This window comes from Ostrinia nubilalis, chromosome 21, assembly GCF_963855985.1.
Source record: "Ostrinia nubilalis chromosome 21, ilOstNubi1.1, whole genome shotgun sequence".
Lineage (NCBI taxonomy): Eukaryota > Metazoa > Arthropoda > Insecta > Lepidoptera > Crambidae > Ostrinia > Ostrinia nubilalis.
In genome coordinates this window covers 1663798-1689881 of record NC_087108.1, presented here as the reverse complement: position 1 = coordinate 1689881, position 26084 = coordinate 1663798, and the positions used below count along the sequence as shown (strand labels likewise).

The window sequence follows — 26084 nt, the reverse complement described above, 5'->3', positions numbered from 1 at the left end:
ACAATATAAATATTATATTTTCTTAAACAACGTTTTGTGCTTAAAATTAAGGTAACAAAATGCTTGAAGCTAAAAACTATCCTAATTCATTTCATGAAAATCTGCTATTGTCAAAGAATATTTTTTTATTCAATTTAACACCGAATATAATCAGCAAAATCGTAGGGTAAACCGTATAGCTATTGCCCACTTAAAGATTTCAAACACATTGAGATGAAAAATTAAAGAAAGTATTTTAATTATCGACCATTTATGACTTTTTTCTTATAAGTCAATAAACTGTTAAACAGAATATTAACAGTTTTTAGTTAAAACTTACGTTACTTAGAAAATATGGAAATAAATTTAAAATCCTCCAAAAAGTACAGTCATTGCCCATTACGTACACTAATTGCCCACATCTAAGCACAGTAATTGCCCAGTATCTTAAAACAAAATAATCAATTTTAAAATGACAAAATAGGCTTTAAATAAACAAAACAAAACATTAAACTTAAATTCTAGTAGTACAGTCTTCAAAATTTCAAAATAAATTGCGTTTGGCCTTATTAACATATTATCAAATATTTCTTGAGCTAATGTTGATGAGTCAGAATCGGTAGAGACAGAATCATCTACTTCAAAACATAGATGACGCAAAAATTTGAATTTTATATGTATTTATTTTTTATCTTCTTTGATATCAGTTCAAGTGGTTGCTCAGAATGTTCAATTAGCTGTTGGTTATTCTTCCCTAAAGTTGTATCTATTTCCTTACAATTAACATTTTCACTAGTATATTTAACCTAGGATTTTCATTTTTTGTATTTGCGTTTGAATTTTTATCAATTTTTTCAAGCCAAACCATATTTTTCAGCAATTTATCTTGTAGATAAATTGTTGGTTATATCTGGTACAGCTTCAATCGCTTTGTGCAAATTTTCTATGCTATATTGAACTTTTGGAGTCTTTGGCACACTGAAAATGAAACATTAAAAGCCATTTCAATATTTATGCCTGTAAATTGCAAAACAAGTCTAGCAATGAGCAACTTAAACACTGATACTGCATGGTGGCAACACTCTAATAATAATTGCCTTGGGCAATAACTATACATTAACATATGGCAATAACTGAAATGATGGTGGGCAATAACTAAAAATATACAGATTTACGTGCAGTGATTACCCACCGTTAAAATTACCGTTACAAATCAAATTTTATCAATTATTTTCATTGATTATGGAGAAAACACTTATAATTTCATCATGACTATACAACATTAGTTGAATATTAAATAACTTGCAAAAAAAAATTAACCTCTAAGCAAGTAATTCCTTAGTAAAATTGTTAAAGTCTTTACCTGTTTGAGTAACATTTTCACCCGTCTTGACAAAATCCGCCATAACTGTTTTTTTTTAGTGTTTCCTATTGTAAATTTTAAATCTACTGTACATTGATCTCGGAGCCATCTACTCAGTAAATTCAAATCTAACTAGAGTGATTCAAAGTCAGCACCTGACAATATTATTCTTAAAGCGGGCAATCACTATAGGTGTACCAGAATCTCATGGCAAATGGGGAAAATAAACTTTGTTGAGTGCAATACTGGGGAAATTGGATTAAACGATCTTGATACTTTTTATTTTTTTATTTATGACTTTAATATTAATGAACATGAAGTACGAATGGCTACCTATATATTTTATATCTTATCTGTATACTTATAACTTATCACTTCATTCAGAACTAGAAAACGATTCTAAGAACTCCACTTGCATTTCTTGTTCTTCAATAGATGATCAAGTTAAAGAGGTTTATTATACAGGGTGGAAAATGCCACCTGGAGGGAAAGTACTCTTAATACTGCAGATAGAAAATTTTACTGAAAGAAAACATTCCTTAATTTTTGAAAAAAAAAAAGAGAACTGCATTCAAAGATTTTCGATTTTTTTTCGAAAATTCACTACTAACTATACCATACAATTTTATGTAACATTATCAAAATAATTTAAGATTTCATGGTTTTCCTTTCATTTGATTTATCAAGTTTGTTAGAGAGATTTCATCCTTATACTTAACCCGATCGATGTAATAAAAATACAGGATGTAATTCCACCCTGTATAATATAAATCGCTCTTTCAGCATTTCAATTACTCAAACTAGCTTGATGAAATCTTTTTCAATTTTCTTTACATGCTCATAACTTTTTCACTATTCCTCTGCACCAATGTATGAAAATAAAACACCTGAAAACCCCGATAAAGCAGCTATTAGGTAAGAATAATTTAAAAATAAACATAACCCACCCTCCTTCTGACGCAGTTAGGTAATAAACTAAATGTATCAAAACATTTCACTCCAACTTACTGTCAACTCAACGACGCGCTTTAAAATCAAAGATTGAGTTTGAATTATGCCCTATTTTACAATACACATTGAAAACAATATAATTTGCTTGAGCTTTTTCGACTTTTTCACAAAAATAACAAATAGGCATGAAGGGATTACAAAATTTCTGCAGCGGCTGACAGATGTCTTGATTTACTTTGACAGGTGACAGTAAAGCCATAGACAATGGCCATATGAAAAACACACTTTTCCAATATTTTTGTTTGCCATGAGATTCTGGTACACCTTTACCAGTGGGCAATCACTCTCTGGTTTACCCTATATGTCTCGAGAAGTTAAACTCCTTAATCATGAGACATTAAGAACGCAAGTAGTTATCTATAAACTATGGAATGACTAGTAAATATGGTAAACTGTGTTAAGGAGAACCTGAAATAGTTTGTTATGTTCGTCACCATAAAAATATTAACTCCGTCAGTTACATAGTTAAATTCAATCTAACCTAACCTAACCATTTACAGTATATCTCGGATATTATGTATTTACAAATACTAAAGCCCGGTCTGTGAGCATGTAGAATTTTGTCCAATGACCCCAAGCTACCCATCCTTATCGCGCGTAATTATATTGCTGTCGCGACTGTGCGACGCGCGCCCGCAGTGAGTGTGCGAGCGCGACAGCAACATAATTACGCGCGAGCAATAAGGATAGGTTGCTTGGGGTCATTGGACAAAATTCTACGTGCTCTCAGACCAGACAGAACCTGATTTCCGAAATTGATTGAATTTGAATAAAAATCTGACGGGATTCACAATTTTACGGGGACAGCATAGGTCTATCAAGTAACCAAGTCAATGCCTGAGGAATAGGAGCGGGAGGGGTTGATTTATAATATGTACATATGACGTGACAGAGCATACAAGTCTGAAGCACAACTGTAGGCTTATGATGTGCGCCGTGATAAGTTTTTATCGCGCCATTTTATCGATTCGCTATAAGCCCATGCATTAGTCTTCTAAAATCATCGATAAAATTTTGTCACGGCGCACATCCTAGACCGGCTGAAGTCTCGCTGACGTCTAGCATCATAAAAACAGCCGTGCCGCTCTCATACCTCAGGCATCGACTCTGTAGACCTACAATTCAATACAATCTAATGTTTTGTACTCGATAGAAGCTTAAGCTAATTATTTTAGCTGGAGCAGTTAATTTTCAGGCCGTAGGACCAGGTGGGTGGTAGCGAGGAGTAGCCACGGTTGTCCGCTTCCTCGTTCTCTTCATACGGGTTCTCGAAGATCTTCAGTAGGAACCGCACCTGGGAAACAAGTTACACTTGTGTTATTCCGCAGTTTACTTACAGATGACGGCAAAGTAAATACTGGCATTTTTCTTATACATGGTAATAGGGGCGATTTTGCATTGCATAAATGTACCCAATAGAACGAGACGGCATGTTGTAGATGAATATAGCGGTTCTAGCACAGACCAACTGCACTAACTTTATTGCGTTGTAGAATCCCACACTCTGTTTAAATGTATTTCCCGAGTGATCCTTCTGTTATGTGACCATTAGTACTGATTACGAAATGGACTTTGGACCGTATGTATTGAGAATAAGGATCAAAATCGAATGCAATAATATTGAAATTTAAATTTAGTCGGACAGTTGATCAGTGTGGGCATGTATAGGAGTGCGCACACTACGCCGATTCGATTTTGCCGATTCTTCATACAATTTAAAAAAAAAAACATACGGGTCGAATTGAGAACCTCCTCCTTTTTTGAAGTCGGTTGAAAATCGGGCACAACTATCGGTCAACTAAAAATCAACGGTGTGCGCCTACTCTAAGGATACCTTCTCAAAGACATTCTTCAGTGTCAGCGATGGCCCGAGATTTTGAACTGCATGTCTTCAGCATAAGGTTCAAAACACAGAATCAAACTAAAATATTTATGTGATAGTTAAAGGTTTACCTTCTCAAAGTCGTTCTTCTCGGCATCAGCGATGGCTTCTTGCAACATCCAGTTGCGCGGCACGTACGCCGGGTTGACGGCTAACATGCGCTTACGGCGGACCTCTTCGGCCACTAAAATCATAATTTATTCATTAATATACAAATCTCAGACGTACCTATTCTATTCTATTGGAAATATCTATACAGGGTGTTTGGCGGAAGATTAGACAAACTTTGTGGGTGTATAGGTAAGGTCATTTTAAGAATACAAGTTCGCCCATTTGACCCTATAACTATAAGGTCATTTTAACTATAACCATAGCTGGGCACCGTTAATCAAATAGTTAACTTCGTTAATCGTTAAACCGTTAATAAAAAAATTAACTTCGTTAAACGTTAAAACGTTACATTTAGCATGATTTAACGCAAGTTAACGTTAATCGTTAATCCGTTAACACATTATAATAAAACGAAAAAAATAATTGTATGCAAGGTTCAAATAATTTCGAAAGCTTGTATCGCGCATGGAATTTATCGTTTGTTAGTCGTATACCTCGAAATCAAAAAATCCTTGTAGCTTTTCACCTATTCGCATTTCGCCGCGATATCAAAATTTCTGAATAGATTTTTATTCTTGTAGTATAATTTTTGATCGCTAATTACAATTGTCTAAAAAATTCATAGTAGATTTACTTTCCTGCCTGTGTCGGCTTAATAAATGGGCTATTGATAATACATGCTACATCAAAATTTGCTACTATTGTAAAAATCTGTTAAAAATATATGCTAGTAACAAAATATACTTACTATAGCCCGACCAGTGGGTCTAGACAAAGTGCAAATTATAATCGCAAACCAGTCGAAAAGTGGTCGAAAAGCCCCTTTTTTGTATGGAGTTTTGACGGATTCGATTTTCGATTCGATCAAAAAGTGCGTTTTGTCTAGGAACATAAAAACCCTCGCCATGTTGCGGAAAACTAATGGTACTAATTTCTTTTAATGGCAACAGTAACTGAAAACTTCATTAACATGTCACCTTGCAAGTCAGTCTATTGCTGTCAAAGTGTAAACAAACTTTATTTTAAATGTGTGCATTAAATTGCTAAAATATTTTTATAGTCGTGAAAGAAAAGTGGTTCACAATGTGTTAAAGTATTTGTCGAAGAGAAATACTAAGGGTTCGGACAATATTTTCATTGAATAATGTTTCCGACAAAGGTTGTCAAATTGACTGACATGTTTATCGTATAGTACAGTCCACTATGAAAATTAGCTGTGGTTTGTTTCAACTACCTATTTTAAAGTTTTTTGTCACTTTCTAAGTGTTGAATTTTATGGAATTGGGAAGAAGTACCGAGTTTGAAGCGTTCATGACCAGACATTGCAATTCAATATTCAAGTTCTGAATTTGATTATTGATGAATAATAAAATAAATCCTACCAGCTCGATTGATGGTTTCATTTAATTTATTTAAACCAGGTTACCTATAATAATATTGTTTCGTTAATTTATGAAAATATCAAATTAGCCCGTAATCCTGAATCCTGATTATTCCTGATACACAAAGTTAGCCTATTAATTTAACACAGGTACGACTGTACTCAGTGTTGCACTATCAAATGCAATTGACGCGCCTCTATGCCAGGGTTTTTATGTTCCTGGTCAGGCTATACCGATATTACACGCTACAACAAAAAACGCTATCACGGTGAAATGCGAATAGGTTAAAAGCTACAAGGATTTTTTGATTTCGAGGTATACGACTAACAAACGGAATTTATTCCTCTTTTTAGCCAGACAGTTTTGACAGTTCCAACTCCTTGCCAGACAGTTTTTTTAGGATAGCTGCCAAAGCCACGATGACCCAAACTTCATAATCCACCAACATTCTAACCTATATTGGTCTGCAGGTCTCCAGCTTCCTCATTGGCCCTAGAGCAATTCCAAGTATACCATAAATAAAAGCCTAATAAAGTCATCAAACGTCTCAGTCATTAATTTAGAGCCACTAGAACTTCATAACTATGAGTTGTTTTTTGTGTGTAAGCTGAGGACACGTGTCCCCAGCTGACACATCTGTATCTTCGTAAATATTTAAGCTACATCAATGTTTTATATCTCAAAAATTAAAGTCGAATAAAAACGTCACACATCATTTTACCGAAGTCAGCTTGTGTGTGTGCTTGACTCTTGAGACACGCTAAATTAAACCATATTGTTAATGACATTGAGCATACATTTTTTAAATACCTTCGCAAAGTAAACCTTCTGTACGTAGTACTAATTATTGTTCTGTGATATAAGCTTGTAAATAAATAAATAAAATAGCATTTTTTATATCGTTTCTTTCTGGTTACAAAAACTGTTGTTTTGGGTTCTGGAAGTTCTGGAAGCCCGAACGTACTTGTCAGAACGCGTTTTTCTAGTGTTTTTCAGCGTGCCTGCTGTATCTTTTTGGTAAATAGTACGTACTGGATTAACGATTAACGGACTTAGGATAATTTAACGGAAGTTAACGAGTCCGTTAACATTTTTTAAAGTTAACTTAAAAGTTAATCCGTTAATAGAAATGTTAACTTCGTTAATTAACGATTAACGGATTAACGAGTTAATGCCCAGCTATGACTATAACTTGTATTCTTAAAATGACCTTACCTATACACCCACGAAGCTTGTCTAACCTTCCGCCAAACACCCTGTACACCCAAATAGTACATAGATTTAATATCGAATGTATCAATTTATGAGTATTTTGAGCCTCTTTTTACTTAAAATCGATTTAGATACTGTGTGTTGTGTTACGAGTGAGTTAACCACAATCGAGTTGACCAGTCGGACTCCTTCACCGTTTAGCTATCGTGGTTTAAAAAATACGCAGCTTCGCCAGAGTTACGGAGAAAAAGAAAGGGTGCAATTAAATTCAGAAAGGCTACAAGTTGGAATGTCACAAAATATGTAAGTACTTGCCATTCTCAAGCTTCACCCGTGCTTTGTATTTCTCCACCCACGCCGGCCACGGTTTGGCTTCGGACAGCTTATTTAGAGACCAGTGGGGTGATGACGTGTTGACCAGATCGCTAGGGTCCACCTACAAAACATTTGTAGTTTAGATAACAAAGACTATAGTGGGAACTATATTCCCACTGCCATATTCAGTGTTAATACTCAGGCCTGTTCATCTCCGCGAGTTTGGATATTTAATCGACAGGACACTCACGAGCGAGCATTGACGCACGCACGTGTATTCTTCACTCATTTGCATTGTAAAGACAATAAACTATGTATGATGGAAAGTATATCAATACATTACACAGATTTGGTATCGGCCGATTCTTCATACTGAAAATCGAACCAACTATCGGCCAACTTCTTCTTCTTGTCGTGTCGACAACAAACCTACACAGCGTCAGCCCAAAATTCCGCCACAAGAATGGCGTCGTCGTAGCCTTCATTAAATTTTTCTTGTTGCGCGTGCAGTTGTTTGGGCACGTAGGGCACGACATCATGTGCTTCGTCGACTGGGGAACAAAACCACACTTGCACTCCAAGTTCAAGCCAAACCAGGCCTGTTCATCTCCGCGAGTTTACATCGAAAACAAAACACGCACGATGACCCACCCACCTACAGGATACTATTCCACAAGGCCTCACATACGAGCGAACATTGACTCACGCACGCGTATTCTTTGTGTATGACGGAAGAAAATAAAGAAAATGGTGTACTAAATACTGTGCAGTATTTAACTGCCTAAATAATAATAAAAACACAGAATGTACTTTTTAAGGTTGCCTCAAGACACTGAGAGGTAAACAAGTAGTTAATATTATTCATGATAATTCATGCTAAATCATGTATTTCCTCCGCCATTTTCCGCAGTTTGGCACCTCACGTCACATCATTTTACCGAAGTCAGCCCTATAGCTTCGGCGCAGTGCCGATCACTGACGTTTGTCAACAAAATGGTGCTTGACTCATGAGACAGGCTAAATTCACCATATTGTTAATGACATTGAGCATACATTTTTTTAAATACCTTCGCGAAGTAAAACTTCTGTACGTAGTACTTATTATTATTCTGTGGCCAAACCAAGAATCCCCACCTGAACAGATTGTCCTTACTACGGCCGATCGGCCAACTAAAAGTCGGTGGTCTGCGACTAGGCTTAGTTGATCCCTTTCCGGGTTAATAAGTCTGCTATGACTCCTAACCTGATGATTATGATGATGATGAGCCTACCTTAGCCAGCTGCCGGAAGGTGGCCGTGTAGTCAGCCGTGGCTGTCTGCATGACCTCAAGCAGATCCTGCACGAGGATGTCGTCTCCCTCTTTGACTTCTTCGAGGCCCAACTTGTGGATGAATGTTTCTCTGTTGCGAAAGAAAATATGCTAAGTTTAGGCTGGATGTTTTATTTAGACTAATGCTCAAAGAAAACTAATTGGCCGACTGAATGCCTTATAGCAGCGGTCGGCAACCTTTTGGCAGGCTTGCCACAAGTTGGCAAAATAAAGTAAAAGCGGGCAGCTCTTGTGATACTAACCCTAGAGGCGCGGTTACATTAATTAATGCATGTATTTTAATACATATTTATACTTTATTTACAAAACATTCACGGGCCAAAACCGACTGCTGCCTTACAGCATTCTCTACCAGTCAACCACGAGATGAGTCAATGGCGGCTTGAGTTTAAATTACAATAAAAATGACTAGAATATTCATCAATTTCTTTTGTATAATAATTCTCCTGCCAATATCTTGTGGGAGTGTGACCTTCGAAAATATGGACGTTTTATATCATCAATTTTTATACAAAGGAGGAGCTAAAAGCGATCTTTGCTCAGCAATGGACCACAGCAGGTGTACCTAAGGTTGTCAAACTTACAAAACCTGATAAAATGTAATAATGTACGAACTTATTTAAGCAGCTAGGAAACTCTTTAATTGGCTTAGATTTAATGCTCATCAAACTAACATGAATATTGTAAAACAGCTGTTGAGTTTCTGAATAAATAAATAAATAAACTTACAAAACCTTTCGCTTGATGTAATCCTCCAGAGTCCCCCTGATGTCCTTAAACTTTTCTTTCTGCTCGTCAGTCAGCAGGGGTTCAACGCACTCTGCGAATTTCTCCAGGTTCCACAGCATTATCTGAAAACGATTGTTCGATCATTGTTTAGAAATACTTGTACTTGACATGAAGGTAGTGGAAAGGTGTGGGATTTTTGTCACGTCAAGTGAACGACACTTCGGAAACGCTGTATCTACGGAAGAATGTACGATAGAGGCTAGAATCGCCCGTCTTACGTTTATGTCTTATTTGTTTATCACAAATTCCTTGCTGCTATACTTGCAAACAATAGGGATGTTTCCTGGGTCAAAAGCAAGAGTTTTAATTAGTCCGTCAGTTAACTTATCAAAAAATACTCTACACGTATTTTTCACTTTTTCAAACTAATGAAAATTTAAAGAGATAAAGCGCGCCAAAGTTCATAAGAAGAGGCCCGTGACGTCAATGCGTGCATAAAAGTGCCGCACGTTGTGACGTCGTGCGGAACTTCAACGCACCATAACTATGTAATTATTTGTTAGATTGACAAATAAAAATATATGTGTCCAATATTTTTTGATATTAAACATGACGGAGTAAAAAATTTTTTTTAGGAAACTAGCCTATTAGTTCTTATGATCGCTCGGAACAAATAGTGATTCGCTTCCACCTTGATCTTGATCATCACTTTCAGAGATGCAGGCCAAGAACTTCCTCGTTGTGTATCAAAACTAAATCAACATTGCGAATTCGGCTTGAGAAATCTCAAATAAATTCAGGAGTTAGTCCGGCAGACTTACCTCAGGTTGGTTCTTGTAACAGTATCGCCCCAAATCATCTGTAGTATTAGGAATCATCCGCGGGTAGTAGTAGTCCATGAATCCGTAGGGCCCGTAGTCCAGAGTAAGCCCGAGCAAGCTCACGTTATCTGTGTTCAACACGCCGTGAGCGAAGCCGAAGCCTGAAACCGAAAATAATAATCCCATTTACAATATTTTACAGATCGTTTACATCGTTTCATCCACGAAGACGCGCCCCACCATTCTTCCGCGAATGTTTGAGTGTTATCGGTACACGCTAAAGTATCCATGAGATCACACGCACAAATAATGACGCTCGGATTGCTCGGATCAAACTCCCCGCACCCCGCGCGACCAAGACCAAAAATTGGGGGGGGTGCGTCTTTGTGGATGAAACGATCTATACAAGCTTTAAAACTTGCAATGTTGATCAATGGCAATGCCAGATTTTGTATGGAAGGTGGCGTCTTTTATTTTTCGCGCGGCCATCGACCAAACTTTGTTTTTTGATTACAAAATAGTGTAATAAACCAAACTTACTATGGCATGTATACCTCTAAACTCAGTCTGAACTGAGTTACGAGCATTAGAAGTTTAATGATTTTCATACTAGATTTGCTTTTTGCGCGCAAGTTTTGTAAGAAATTGCAACAAAATATTGCGCTATTTTTTTATTGCGCTGATTCTGCTGCATACTGATGTCTGGAGCCTTTAAAGGATGGTATTGTTTGTTTACACATACAATGTCATTATTTTGTTGCAATTTCTTACAAAACTTGCGCGCAAACAGCAAATCTAGTATGAAAATCATCAAACTTCTGATGCTCGTAACTCAGTTCAGACTGAGTTCAGAGGTATACATGTCATAGTAAGTTTGGTTTATATTACACTATTTTGTAATAAAAAAAACAAGGTTTGATCGATGGCCGCGCGAAAAAAAAAGACGCCAATTTCCGGCATTGTCTTTTTAGGCCCGGTTTCCACCAAGAAACGGAGCGGAAAAGTGTCGAGCGGACAATTTTTCTATAGAATTTGACAGCGGCGCGGCGCGGAGTGGTACTGTGCAGAGCGGAGAGATCCGCTTCGCCTTTGTGGAAACTAGGCCTTAGACTGGGTTGCAGCATCTTACTTTAACTATAAAAACGTTTAGGTATGTCAAACTCCATACAGTACCGGTAATGGTTACAGTTACGGTTAAAGCAAGCTGACAACCGATTGAGCCGAATAGTACAAGCTTAGCTTAGTTTGGGAATAAATGGCGCGGTGTAAAATGTCCAAGGTTATTCATTTATAAGGATACTAGCTGACCCGGCGAACTTTGTTCCGCCTTAATGGCAATAAATAAGCAGACTTTTTTTAAATTTCGAACGGGATAAAAAGTATCCTATGTCCTTCTCCTGGCTCTAAACTACCTCCCTGACAATTTTCAGCTAAATCGGTTCAGCCGTTCTTGAGTTATAAGTGGAGTAACTAACACGACTTTCTTTTATATACAGTGTGAGTCACGTTAAAGTGTACATATGAAAATAAATAAAACTAGACCTGTTTTTATCGACAAAAAAGAGGTCAAAAATTTTTTGAGATTTTTTTTAAATTTTTTATAGAATTTTTTTTCTTCCAATTACTTAATGTAAAGAAAACGTAATAACTTTTAAACTAAGCGGTATATCCTAATAAAATAAAAACAGTAATAATGCTAAATAACAGGCGATACTAAAAAAATACATAAAATACACAAAAAAGGCCAAAAAATAATAAAAAATTATACTTTTTGAAAAAAATCTGCTTAAAAATTCGTGTTTTTTTGGTTATTTGATAAATTTCTCCAAAAAATGCCCCTATAACTGGTGGTTTTTATTACTTTGTATTATTCTCTATCGTATTACCTTCGTAAAACCAAAAATCGCATGTCTCTATCCCCATCACAACGTTTGCAATGATCGTTTGAACTAAGCCTCTCCGGGCGCGCCATTCAACGCTTCGTTAACAACAAAACTGAAAATGGCTCTAGATTTGTAATTTTGATAAAGACAAGTTAGATTTCAAATAAAAACAAAAGATTTCGAAGTAAAATAAGCATTTTAGTTAAAATTAAAATTGTCTCTACCTGTAGCGGAGAATAATGTTGTGGCAGGCCTTTGTTCAAACGATCATAGCAAATGTTGTGATAGGGATAGAGACATGCGATTTTTAGTTTTACAAAGATAATACGATAGAAAATAATACAAAGTAATAAAAACCACCAGTTATAGGGGCATTTTTTAGAGAAATTTATCAAATAACCAAAAAAACACGAATTTTTAAGCAGATTTTTTTCAAAAATTATCATTTTTTATTATTTGTTGGCCTTTCTTGTGTATTTTATGTATTTTTTTAGTATTGCCTGTTATTTAGCATTATTATTGTTTTTATTTTATCAGGATATACCGCTTAGTTTAAAAGTTATTACGTTTTCTTTACAATAAGTAATTGGAAGAAAAAAAATTCTATAAAAAATTTAAAAAAAATCTCAAAAAATTTTTGACCTCTTTTTTGTCGATAAAAATAGGTCTAGTTTCATCTATTTTCATATGTACACTTTAACGTGACTCACACTGTATATAGATTATATACAACTTGTCAGACTTGCGTACTAACCTTGCCACTTGGCCACCAAGTCCAAGTTCCTGTGCGCCACTTCAGTAAACCACTTCAAGTACTTGTCTTCATCGGTGGAGTCTATTTCGGGGAAGTAATGCTGGAAGTGACAAAAGTTTAATTTTATTTATTTATTTAGGGATAGTACACAACACAATTAACTATACACATAGCATGTAGAAGGTACCAGGCGGGGGCCACACGGGCCACGATGGCCGCGCGTGGCCTGTGAGACCTCGCTCCTGCAAGTACCTGTATGACGTGGTCCACGAGTCTCGTCATAAGCTGCGGCTCGCGTCTCTTGAGCAGGATCTCCAGAGAGCCAATCCTGTACCAGGCGGGGGCCACACGGGCCACGATGGCCGCGTGTGGCCTGTGAGGCCTCGCTCCTGCAAGTACCTGTATGACGTGGTCCACGAGTCTCGTCATCAGCTGCGGCTCGCGCCTCTTGAGCAGGATCTCCAGCGATCCAATTCTGTACCAAGCGGGAGCCACACGGGCCACGATGGCTGCGCGTTCCTGCCGCGCATGGCCCATGTAGGACTTGTCGCGCCAGACCTTGTGGTCGTCGCTCACTGTGGAATAAAAATATTTTAAGGTCGATTGGTTGGCCTACAAGCCTGTAGCGGCCAGGACAAGCAGCTCGTTAATTGAGCTGGTCTAGAAAATAACCCCTTCGGCCGTATATGATACCAGAGTTTGGTAACCAGTAACCTCTGATCACGCAGAATGGCCTATTCAGTAACTATTTCAACACAATTTTTACACTGAACAGCTTAGAAGTCTAAAAGAAAAAGTATAGAAGTTACAGTTATAGACACTACCATCTTCTTCATAGAGAAGCGAAGCACCGCGCGACCGGCCCCGAAGCGAGAGTATGGGGTCTTACAGACCCCTGCAGTAGTCTACAGTCTTACCCACAAGCGCCGCAGCCCTGGTGGTTGATATACCAAGGTGATGGCACGCTTCCAGAGCTATCATCTCCCTGATGAAGAAGCGGAGCACCGCGCGGCCGTCACCGAAGCGAGAGTACGGGGTCTCACAGACCCCTTGAAGTCTTGAAGCCTTACCTACAAGCGCCGCAGCCCTGGTGGTTTGTATGCCAAGGCGATGGCACGCTTCCAGAGCTATCATCTCACTGATGGATGAGCGGAGCACCGCGCGGCCCTCACCGAAGCGAGAGTACGGGGTCTCACAGACCCCTTGAAGTCTTTATTTATTTATTTAATTAGGACAACCAACAAGACAGACACAAATTCAAGCAAAGGGGTTTACATACATAATTTTGTCTTAGGACTAGGTGCTATCTTAATTACAGGCTGCCACGGCATGCCTTGAAGCCTTACCTACAAGCGCCGCGGCCCTGGTAGTTGGTATGCCAAGGTGATGGCACGCTTCCGAAGCTATCCTCTCCCTGATGGATGAGCGGAGCACCGCGCGACCGTCCCCGAAGCGAGAGTATGTGGTCTCATAGACCCCTTGAAGTCTTGAAGCCTTACCTACAAGCGCCGCAGCCCTAGTAGTTGGTATACCAAGGTGATGGCACGCTTCCGAAGCTATCATCTCCCTGATGGAGGAGCGGAGCACCGCGCGACCGTCCCCGAAGCGTGAGTATGTGGTCTCATAGACCCCTTGAAGTCTTGAAGCCTTACCTACAAGCGCCGCAGCCCTGGTGGTTGGTATGCCAAGGTGATGGCACGCTTCCGAAGCTATCATCTCCCTGATGGATGAGCGGAGCACCGCGCGACCGTCCCCGAAGCGAGAGTACGGGGTCTCACAGACCCCTTGAAGTCTTGAAGCCTTACCTACAAGCGCCGCAGCACTACTACCAAGGTGATGGCACGCTTCCGAAGCTATCATCTCCCTGATGGATGAGCGGAGCACCGCGCGACCATCCCCGAAGCGAGAGTACGGGGTCTCACAGACCCCTTGAAGTCTTGAAGCCTTACCTACAAGCGCCGCAGCACTACTACCAAGGTGATGGCACGCTTCCGAAGCTATCATCTCCCTAATGGATGAGCGGAGCACCGCGCGGCCCTCACCGAAGCGAGAGTACGGGGTCTCACAGACCTCTTGAAGTCTTGAAGCCTTACCTACAAGCGCCGCAGCCCTAGTAGTTGGTATGCCAAGGTGATGGCACGCTTCCGAAGCTATCATCTCCCTGATGGATGAGCGGAGCACCGCGCGACCATCCCCGAAGCGAGAGTATGTGGTCTCACAGACCCCTTGAAGTCTTGAAGCCTTACCTACAAGCGCTGCAGCCCTGGTAGTTGGTATGCCAAGGTGATGGCACGCTTCCAGAGCTATCATCTCCCTGATGAAGAAGCGGAGCACCGCGCGGCCCTCACCGAAGCGAGCGGGGTCTCACAGACCCCTTGAAGTCTTGAAGCCTTACCTACAAGCGCCGCGGCCCTGGTGGTTGGTATGCCAAGGTGATGGCACGCTTCCGAAGCTATCATCTCCCTGATGGAGGAGCGGAGCACCGCGCGACCGTCGCCGAAGCGAGAGTACGAAGTCTCACAGACCCCTTGAAGTCTTGAAGCCTTACCTACAAGCGCCGCAGCCCTAGTAGTTGGTATACCAAGGTGATGGCACGCTTCCAGAGCTATCATCTCCCTGATGAAGAAGCGGAGCACCGCGCGGCCCTCACCGAAGCGAGCGGGGTCTCACAGACCCCTTGAAGTCTTGAAGCCTTACCTACAAGCGCCGCGGCCCTGGTGGTTGGTATACCGAGGTGATGGCAGGCTTCCGAAGCTATCATCTCCCTGATGGATGAGCGGAGCACCGCGCGACCGTCCCCGAAGCGAGAGTACGGGGTCTCACCCGACCCCTTAAGCTGGGGTTGCCAGGACTCGCCCTTGCTGTGAAAAGATTGGAAGACAACTTTTAGGCATTTTACAGAGTGTTCTGGTAGTTTTAGTGTAGGCGCACAATAGGCGACACGCGACAGCGACTAGATGGTTTTTAAGAAAGTGTCTAACCATATTATTATTTTGTCGGCCGTTTGGTGTAGTGGTTCGAAACAGACTACTATTCCGGAGGTAGCGGGTTCGATTTCCGCACAGTACAAACATTTGTGTGCATGAACATATTTGTTTGTATTGGACTGGGTGTTTTTTATGTATAATATATGTATGTATTTACAAAAATGTATTATTATTTATTTCTTTAGAATCACAAAACTACCATGTAATACTTGCCGGTTGACGTACTCCCCAAGAATGTGTGCTCTTCCATCCCCGAGCTGATCGGCCCAGAAGCCAAACTGGTGACCTCCATATCTGGATAAAGAATTGAGAGATTATATTCAGGTTTTTGAAATTATATTTATCAATTTAATGTGAAAGTTTATTGAACATTTAAAATAATCAAAAATGTTTATGATATGAATTCTGAAAGTGAAGTATAAGCGCTCCTGCACACGACGCCGCCACCGCGCTGCCGCCGCGCCGCCGCCGCGCCGCCGCCACGCCCCTATAATGATCATACGCACCGAGTAAAGCCCGCCGCCGCGTCGCCACCGCGCCATCAAAGCATAATTTCGCCGGCGGCGCGGCGGCGGGCTTCACGCGGCGCGTATAAACAGTGCAAAGGCGCGGCGGCGGCGTCGTGTGCAGGAGCGCTCATGGGTTTTAGTCCTACCTTCCTTAGGTAGTTGATTTCTTCAAGTGAAACATAATATCATACATCATTCGCTTTGCATAATAAAGCTGGTATAGGTCAGCTGGTAGAGAATGACTTATGGCATTAAGCTCGCCTTTTTGTTACGGAACATTGTTATGTATGTGCAATAAAGTTTTTAAATAAATAAATAAAAAAAATCATTTTTTCACCTAATTGCAAGTCGCAAATTTTGCAAAAAATACTTAAGTTATTAATAGTCACCTGTGACAGACAGTCAGTCCTCCATCAGGCAGATACCTTCCAGCAATGAAGTCGATGAACTCCTCCGTCTCTGAGCAGGCCGGGTCCAGATCGAGGATGTTGGTGAGACAGTCCTCCGACGCACACACTAAGTGAAGCTTCCCTGTTAAAGGTTCGGTGGGCACCTGCATACAAGTTGGCTGTTATTGTTTTGTAATTTGTTAGGTAGTGTTGTTTTCTGTCTAAAATCCTTTTTATTTACATTTTCATTGCTGTATTCTGTGCGTCAATTTAGCTACAACATTCATAATTTAATCATAATAGTTGAGCTGTAAATACCAATTTGTTCATTACTTCAGAACTCATTAGTTCTAGACTCTCTACTGGTAAGATTCACCTTAAATCACACACTGATTGTATGGAAAAAAGATGAGGAAAAAGAGTCTTGAAAATTTATTACCTACAAAAATTTACAACATACCTTGGAAAAGACTGCATTTTTCACAGCCACAGGCTCATTGTAGACTGGATTTTCGTCTATCGGCAGTTCGGCATACACGGGAGATTCTTTAAACCTGAATTCCTTAAAATTCATCAGCTTCTGATGATTGAGAATTGGGAAATTACTCCCCACCATTATGGGTATGTGTGGATGCTCAGCTAGTAAGACAGCGGCTAAGCAAAACGACCGATTCATGAGGAGCTTAGATTTATCAATTATGAATCAAATTAATTGTGCGTCAGTCGGTGAGTCAGCATTTATTTTTGTAAACAAAATACTTAGCAAAGAACAACCAACCAACCAACACAAAATGACAAAAACATCAATAGAAGAATGACAGATGTGGATTGAGATAATAAATAGGGATGTCCGATCCAAACCCGAACCGATTCTTATGTGGATTGATATAGTGGAATATACGATACGATACGATCCACTCGATATTTGAATCGATCATTAGCATTCGTTTCTGGTGGATCGATTCACATGCACGGAAGACCTGCGCCTAAAAATTTTCAAGTGCAAAGCGACTAGACGAAGAACGAAAATCAGAGCCCCGATTACGGTAATTTTTAACATCAACAATCCAGACACGCTTCTCGATTCTGCGATACGATTGGTCGTTCAACAGCGTACGTCAGCTGTTTTGACCAATCGTATCGCAGAATCAGAAACGCGTCTGGATTGTAGACGTTAAAAGTTACCGTAATCGGGGCTCAGTGGGTCAAGACAAAGTGCACATTATAAACCAAACTGTGACGTAAACGAAGCGCTACTGGACCTTTAAGTAAAAGCTGGCAGAATGCTAATTTTACTCAAACGCAAGTCAAACGTTTCAGGAACATTTGCTGTGTTTAGTAATTTTAGTTTAAAAAATTAGGTATTCGGACTTTTAATTTTTTTTTATGAAAAGTGCATAATCCTTTATTTGCGCGTGAACTTACCGATACCGAATTGCTCATCAGCTGGAATGAAAATGGAGCATGACTGGAGTGTAGACTGGAGATGAAACGAAAATGAATCGGAAACATTAGAAATTAGCGCAATCGAGGCCCTGATTTACAATCGGACCATTGCCATCCCTGAATATTCAATATTTACAAGGTACCCGACTCGAACATCCCTAGAACTATTAGAACAAGACGTTGTTTGTTGATGTGATTGCTGTCACCTGTGGCTGTCACTTGCTGTCACTGTCTCATTGACAGTATTTGATCCAGTTCCGGTCCGAATAAAGCGCGGGCAGTTTGAGAAGCAAATGCCAAAGAATACAGAATGGAGTGGTATACTAATTAATATAACGGAGTTATAGCCTGACCAGGAACATAAAAACCCTGGCATAGAGGCGCGTCAATTGCATTTGATAGTGCAACACTGGGTACAGTCGTACCTGTATTAAATTAATAGGCTAACTTTATGTATCAGGATTCAGGATTATGGGCTAATTTAATATTTTCATAAATTAACAAAAAAATATTATATTATAGGTAAACTGGTTTAAATAAATTAAATGAAACCATCAATCGAGCAAGTAGGATTTTATTATTATTCATCAATAATCAAATTCTGAACTTGAATATTCAACTACAATGTCTGCTCATGAACGCTTCAAACTCGGTACTTCTTTCCCAATTCCATAAAATTCAACACTTACAAAGTGACAAAAAACTTTAAAATAGGTAGTTGAAACAAACCACAGCTAATTTTCATAGTTGACTGTACTATACGATAAACATGTCAGTCAATTTGACAACCTTTGTCGGAAACATTATTCAATGAAAATATTGTCCGAACCCTTAGTATTTCTCTTCGACAAATACTTTAACACATTGTAAACCACTTTTCTTTCACGACTATAAAAAGATTTTAGCAATTTAATTCACAAAACAATTGCGCACATTTAAAATAAAGTTTGTTTACACTTTGACAACAATAGACTGACATGCAAGGTGACATGTCAATGAAGTTTTCAGTTACTGTTGCCATTAAAAGAAATTAGTACCATTAATTTTCCGCAACATGGCGAGGGTTTTTATGTTCCTGGTCAGGCTATAAATCCATTTATTTAATACATGACATTACTCGCATTGCAATGAAACACGAAAAAATAAATAGCTAAAGCATTTATTATAGTTAAAATTAGGTTGAACAACTAATTTTTAAGGCGTACGCCCACTGGGGTGGTTGCGCAGAGAAACCACGCCTCTCAGCTTCTGGTTGCACTTCATAAGGGCGACGTAGAACATCGAGAAGAAAACGAACCTAAAAAGAATAAAGAATTTAAGAAACTGTAACCTTGGCACAAAAATGAACTAAATGACTGACATAGCCCGATGGATTAACAAGCTGAAGTGGCAATGGGCAGGGCACATAGTACGCTCACGGCTGATAGAGCAGCAAGGTTCTGGAGTGGAGCTCACGTACCGGAAACCCACAAGGTGGACCGGCGACCTCATAAAAGTAGCAGGAAGGCGATGGATGCAGGCCAGTATGGAAATCATTGGTGGAGGCCTATGTTCAGCAATGGGCGTCCTGTGGCTGAAATGATGATGATGATGGCACAAACTTTTTGATAGTCATCTCTTTCGGCGTCGACGATAGCTTCCTGAAGTAGCCAGTTCCGGGGAATGTATACCGGATTCACGCTCAGCATTCGGCGGCGACGTTCGTCTTCAAACAGGCCTGCTGAACTTGCGTCCACTAAGCGACAAAAGGCATAAATAATTTTTACTCTTAAAAACTGCAAGAAGACTAAAATAGCAACAGAAGCGAACTTAAAACATTTGCAATTACAACTCGGTCAAGTTAACTGCGCACCTGGCTGCCATGACGACACCATGATAATTTTCGGGGTACCATGTTAGCACCCGGTAGATAAAACGATATAGTGACGTCAAAATCGACAAAACGCCGCGATAGCAGTTTATTACGGTGCGCATCTTAGCCCAGTGCCAGTACCCCGATTACGCTAATTTTTACGATTGGTTGCGATACGATTGGTCAAAACAGTTGACGTCAGCTGTTTTGACCAATCGTATCACAGAATCGAAGAAGCGCATCTATATTGGAGACGTTAAAAATTAGCGTAATCGGGACCCTGCTGGTATCCATGGACGGGGTGAACGCGGGGAGGTGAAAGCATGAGTGCGAGGGAGAATCACATTCCAGCCAGGTACGCAGCTAACTTGATCGGGTAGTACCGAAATCCGTAGCCGTTTAGAAATATCTTCTTACATAATTTGAAATTACCGGCTTCTTTATCCAACCTCTCGCGGTACTGGTCCAGCCAGCAGCCCCACGACGCGTGCGAGGACAGTCGCTTCAGAGACCACTTCTCGTCAAGCTTCACTTCGCTCACCATTTCACAGGGTTCCAACTGACAATCATATAAAAAGTATTATTATTTATGACTATGTTACGGTCAAAGTGATAAATGTGAAAATTATGAATAATCGCCGGTTATTATGAATAATTACCACATGATTTGGTAAATGTGATTAATATGAGGTCATTTATGTGTGTGTAAAACTAAATAGGCGGCTTAGGCTTATTATGTTATAGGCGTCATGGAAAAGTAATATTATGCAAAATACATTCCAAACTCATTATGCCAAATTATATTAATATATGATATCAAAACGTTCAAAAGTTTGGCTGTACACGAGCACGTACACAAGATGTTATTCTCTTTTATGAAATTTGTTAGTACTAAGGTTGAATTATTAAATAATCAGATAATCACTGTTAAATGTGATTAATTTATCACTTTTACCGCGACTGTCGGTAATTATTCATAATAACCGGTTATTATTAATAATTTTCAATTTATCACATTAACCGTAACAACTATATTAAAAAAAAAAGACACGGAAAACATTGGGGAGGCCTATGACAATAATCTTAGACAAGACTTAGGTAAGTACTTCAGCAAGCTGTCTGAACGTGCAAGTGAAATCAGCTCCAGTCTGCTGCATCATGTCCAGAAGCTTCTCCACTAGCTGCTCATCGCCCCAACGCTCTTCCTTCAAGCCGATCTTCATCAAGAAAGTCTCTCTAAAATGGGAAAAACTTATGTAGATAATATTGTCATCATGGATTCAGACGATGCCAGTCAATTTATAGTCCAGAGCTTACAAGATCTTATTCTTGCAATAGGTATCCAAAGTCTTCAGGATGTGCGACATGTGGACTTGTTGAGATGATGTCAGGAGGGGTTTCAAAGCGTTTGCTAGCTGCCCGATATTCCAAACCACCACCTAAATAAACAGCATTAAAATCTTAATGAGTTTGAATTTAGGAACAGTTCCTGGTTATGTCGCAGAAGTACAGAAACTTACGTCAGGTTGTTTGGCCAAAGCATACCGCCCTTCTCCATCGGAACAGTTGGCCACAAAGCCTCCGTCGTACGAGTCTACAAACCCAAATGGTCCATAATCCAAAGTAAGCCCTAGAAGGCTCATGTTATCCGTATTCAAAAGACCGTGGGTGAAGCCGAAACCTGAAAACAGCATAATCTTACGTATTTCTAAACTTTCAGAAGGTGATCAAGGAATTTGATGATAATAGATACCTTGCCATTTTGCCACAAGGTCTAAAGTTCGATGAGCTATTTCAGAAAACAATCTGATGAAGCGATTCTCATCAGTCAAGTGGATATCAGGGAAGTACTCCTGAAATGAAACAACCAATCGTTCATCTGCTCTTCTAAGCTAACCCACTTGAACACATCTTACAACCCGGTCGAGTTAACTGCGCACCTGGCAGTCGTGACGTCACATCGACGCTCTGGTACGCTCGCATTCCAGCGAGGTGCGCAGTTAGAGTTTGATCGGGTTGTAAAAATCATGCATCTCACTTTGATGATGAAATCCGAGAGTTGTCTCAACACGGCAACTTCCCCAGTTTTAGACAGTATCTCCAGGGACCCGAAGCGGAACCATGACGGTGATAAGCGGAGAAGAACAGCAGCTCTTTCTCTTCGAGGGTTGCCGGTGTAGAAAACGTCTCTGACTACCGTCTCGTCGCTCACTGGAAAACCGCAGTTTTTAGTTAAACTTACTTAACAAAAGTTATAGTCATACTTACAGCTTCATTACGGTTTATAGTAGCCGTCGAACATTTAACCGCCCTTGACTTAATTTACCAATAATATTATGTTCAACCGAGTTACGTGAAATGGCGCAATATTATCAACATGGCAGTCGGTTCACAACATGTCAAGGTCAAAATATTTGTATCATTCTGTTACACAATACATTAAAAAACTGTTGAATAAAAAAGTTAACGAGATGTTTATGTACTACAACCCGTTCGAGTTAACTGCGCACCCGGCGGCCGTGACGTCACATCGACGCTCTGGTAGAATACGGATGGGGCGAACGCAGGATGGTGTGCGGGTAAATGGGAGTGAGAGTCGCATTCCAGCGAGGTGCGCAGTAAGCTTCAACTGATCGTGTTGTAGTCTAACCAACAAGTCCAGCAGCCCTAGTGGTGGGTATCCCCAGAAAGTGGCAGGCTTCAGCTGCTATCATGGCTCTGACCATAGAGCGGAGCACAGCGCGGCCATCGTGCACCCTCGCGTAGGGAGTCTGCCCTGACCCTTTGAGCTGGATCTGCCATCTGTCGCCATGTCTACGTACAAATTGCTTCAATAAGTAGGTAAATACTTGGGAGCAAGAAGCGGTAGAAAATTCATAAAGATACTGAATTACCTGTTCACATACTCTCCAAGAATATGAGCTCTACCATCACCAAGTTGACCTACCCACAAGCCATACTGGTGACCACCATACCTGAAACCACACTCGAAAAAACTTAGTACAACCTTTTCCTGAAGGTAATGTCTGATGGGCTGTAGACTGCAACCGCAGGCGACACTGCGGCTAGCGGCTGCGGTTGACCGCATTTCTTAGACTTTAATAGAAACAGTGGTGGCTCGCAGTTTGCGGTCTGCAGTCCATCTTGGACTTGTACTTATGTATAAGTAAGGGATAATCAGGTACAATTCTGCTGTTCTTAGAATGTGGAGAAAGTTTACCGATGTGCCACAGGCAGAGCTCCATAGGGCAGCTTGCGGCCAGCTATGAATTCAGCAAACTCCTCGCGAGTCGTTATTTCGGGATCCATGTCCAGGATAGAGTTGAGAGCATCTTCCGAGTAACACACTAAACGAATATTCCTCTCCAAGGGACGAGGAGTCACCTAAATAAAAGAGTAACATAGTAGGTAGTGTAGAGCTGAGTGAATGCTTGGTTTCTATGTGCGTGAGGATGATGCAGCATCAGCTAAGTACTTAGGTGATGAGGTTTACCTCGGAAAACACAACATTCTTGATGTTTGACTTGATTTGATCATGATTCTCATCAATGGGCAGCAAAATGTATTTCGGGTACTGACTGAACCTCCATTCTGTTAGATTTCTCTTCAGAGTGGTTGCTTCCCCTTCCATTTTCATGTTTCCTATCGGTAAGAAAATGAAAATTTTTTGAAAATCTGAAACATCCGGGTTTTTAAAATAGAGTCAAGTCAGTGAGTGACAAAGTGAGTGACGTTCAAGTGACGTGTGTGAGGTGAGACAATGTGTGAGACTTGTTTTAAACTAACAAAACGTCTTTTTATCTTTGTGATTTCCACGCTATAAAAAATTAAGAATTAAATGTACGTTTTTTGTCCAAATACCTATTATTCAATATTTTTATTTTTTGTGAAAATAGAAGCGACTATGGCGTGAGTTGGGCGTGAGTTTATGTAACCCGGTCAAGGTCACGATAACCCTGCCTCAGAAAAATTGCTTTGAAATTGTATTGAATTTCGCCCGAATAGATATCTCTTAATTTGGTCGGATAATACATGGAGGAACGCATCCGACTTGAAGTTCTTCAGGATTGCGGCCGCAAGTCAAGTTCACTTTCGAGAGTGGTCCACTTTCTCATTTTCTCACTTTCGAAAAAAACCAAGTTCCCAACGTGAAGAGGAACTAGTTTTCGGAAATCGGAGTGTGTGGTGCAGTAGTTTTGTGGACTGTGCACGTGTATGAATGGATTTTAATTGACGAATATGGTGTATACGGAAGGATATCTCAAAGAAAAGCTGATCAAGGATTTGGACGCCGTTCACGTCGTAAGTATCTGTCAAAATTTTGTATTGACCACCGCATGCCGCGTCATAATAAATTCATTTTGTGAATGAACACAAGTGAAAATCGTAATTTAGTGTGTTCGTACTGGCGTAATGACACGACGAGCGGACCCGGATAGGTTCAATGTCACAAAAGATGCGCTGCTGGCCGGTGTTTTCTTCGCCCTACTTGTGCGTTGGTGTGTCGCCGCGTACCCCTATTCTGGGTACAAGAAACCCCCGATGTACGGGGACTATGAAGCGCAGAGACATTGGCAGGAGATCACGGTACATACTCCTGTCATACAATGGTACCACAACACGACGCAGAACGACCTTGAGTACTGGGGTCTAGACTACCCCCCTTTGACGGCATACCACAGCTTCCTGATGGGTCTCGTCGCGGACTGGTGGGACCCCGAATCCGTGCGCCTTTTCGCATCGAGAGGTTATGAAAGTGAATCCCACAAAATGTTCATGAGATGGACAGTTTTCCTCAGTGATATGTACTTTTTCGTGACCGCTGTGCTCTGTTTATGTATTGACTTGGAACGTGTGAGGTTCAGAGACGCTCATATACCTGTGTTCAAGAGGACTGACCTGTCTACTGTACTAATGTTATTGTACCCAGGCATGATACTGATAGACCACGGACATTTTCAGTACAACTGTGTGTCGCTTGGCCTGTTTCTGTGGGCTACTTTCTTTATTGTTGCCATTGAGAATGATGTTTTAGCAACTATGATTTTCTGTCTTGCCCTAAACTATAAACAAATGGAATTGTATCATGCTCTGCCATTTTTTGTTTATTTACTCAGAAAATGTTTTATTGGAATGCCTCCTAAGGGCAAATTAGCTCATTTTCTTTGTAATTTCAACAAATTAGCTATAGCTGTATTTACAACTTTTGTAATTGTCTGGTATCCCCTTTCTGGTTCGTGGCAAAATATTCTCCAAGTCTTGCACAGACTATTTCCATTGAAACGAGGAGTGTTTGAGGATAAGGTCTCAAACGTGTGGTGCTTTGTTAATGTATTTATAAAATTAAAGACGTTTTATACCAATGAGACTATGGCACAGATGTGCCTTTCGATGACAGCAGTGGCATCGCTTCCTTCTTGCGCTGACATGTTTTTCAGAATAAACAGAAAGAAGTTTGTTTTATGCCTTATCAATGTTTCGTTAGCATTTTTCCTATTTTCGTTTCAAGTTCATGAAAAGTCTATATTGTTAGTTGCCATTCCGGTTGCATTGCACCTACCTGATGACCCATTCATGAGTTTTTGGTTCTTGCTAGTCTCTAATTTCAGTATGCTGCCATTGTTGATCAAAGATGGCTTGATAATTCCTTTTGTTGGGCTTAATGTTATTTACATTAGTTTCTTTACTATCTGCCTGAGGCTAGCTCGGCTGAACGCTGGGGTTTTCTCCTTCATGAATGCCAGTTTGGTGTACCAGACAATTTCCCAGAAAAGGGAGAGCTCAGTTTTTATGAAGCTCCTTAGCACTGCCTTCTTCTTTTCTCTCCTGGGTATGTTCTGGCTGACCATTGGCTCAGTCTGTGTTGAGCCGCCACCACAATACCCAGACCTGTTCCCATTGTTAGTTTCTATGTACTCATGCTGCCATTATGTTATGTTTTTCATATATTTCAACTACCAACAAATATCGATACCATTTTTTTTGCCAAAGCCTAAAGTAAAATTGAACTAGTCTGTACGAACAAAGTAGAATTTGCATTTTAGATTGTAACATTTCTACATTCCTAATAAATTGTATTTTTAGATTTTAAACCAAATTGTTTTCTTTAACCACTGAATGAGAAGAAA

General features: G+C 40.1%; 5 protein-coding genes across 6 annotated transcripts in view; 2 read left to right on the top strand and 3 right to left on the bottom strand.

Annotated features, from left to right (window-relative positions):
* Position 1: 1 nt before the first annotated feature.
* On the bottom strand, positions 2–14489 carry LOC135082418 (protein adenylyltransferase SelO-like). Its single transcript, XM_063977213.1, has 9 exons — positions 14273–14489; positions 13173–13348; positions 12774–12873; positions 10137–10297; positions 9316–9437; positions 8527–8656; positions 7256–7376; positions 4307–4419; positions 2–3647 (listed from the first exon to the last, which is right to left on the bottom strand). The coding sequence occupies exons 1-9, from the start codon at positions 14487–14489 to the stop codon at positions 3525–3527; spliced, it is 1263 nt and encodes a 420-aa protein (XP_063833283.1). The 3' UTR covers positions 2–3524.
* Positions 14490–15918: 1429 nt separating this feature from the next.
* LOC135081996 (protein adenylyltransferase SelO-like) lies at positions 15919–17464 on the bottom strand. Its single transcript, XM_063976747.1, has 3 exons — positions 17119–17464; positions 16659–16822; positions 15919–16054 (listed from the first exon to the last, which is right to left on the bottom strand). Exons 1-3 carry the CDS (start codon positions 17332–17334, stop codon positions 15934–15936), a joined length of 501 nt encoding a protein of 166 aa, XP_063832817.1. The 5' UTR covers positions 17335–17464; the 3' UTR covers positions 15919–15933.
* A 1783-nt stretch (positions 17465–19247) lies between these two features.
* LOC135082566 (protein adenylyltransferase SelO-like) lies at positions 19248–23610 on the bottom strand. Of its 2 annotated transcripts, none has more exons than XM_063977366.1 (12): positions 23450–23610; positions 23177–23340; positions 22851–22931; positions 22607–22770; positions 21995–22167; positions 21710–21809; positions 21477–21637; positions 21274–21395; positions 21063–21192; positions 20374–20515; positions 19706–19839; positions 19248–19401 (listed from the first exon to the last, which is right to left on the bottom strand). In XM_063977366.1, the coding sequence occupies exons 1-12, from the start codon at positions 23591–23593 to the stop codon at positions 19279–19281; spliced, it is 1638 nt and encodes a 545-aa protein (XP_063833436.1). In that variant the 5' UTR covers positions 23594–23610; the 3' UTR covers positions 19248–19278. The 2 variants fall into 2 exon arrangements, with proteins under 2 accessions (XP_063833436.1, XP_063833437.1); XM_063977367.1 differs by having other exon boundaries at positions 20389–20515.
* A 384-nt stretch (positions 23611–23994) lies between these two features.
* The window catches only part of LOC135082082 (bolA-like protein 2), a 52295-nt gene continuing 50205 nt past the window's right edge, over positions 23995–26084 (top strand). The window contains exon 1 of the mRNA XM_063976843.1: positions 23995–24258. Coding sequence (XP_063832913.1) covers positions 24196–24258 — 63 coding nt within the window. The 5' untranslated portion in view covers positions 23995–24195. The remainder of the gene's footprint in view (positions 24259–26084) is intronic.
* LOC135082070 (dolichyl pyrophosphate Man9GlcNAc2 alpha-1,3-glucosyltransferase) lies at positions 24267–26053 on the top strand. Its single transcript, XM_063976824.1, has one exon. The coding sequence runs from the start codon at positions 24370–24372 to the stop codon at positions 25966–25968; it is 1599 nt and encodes a 532-aa protein (XP_063832894.1). The 5' UTR covers positions 24267–24369; the 3' UTR covers positions 25969–26053.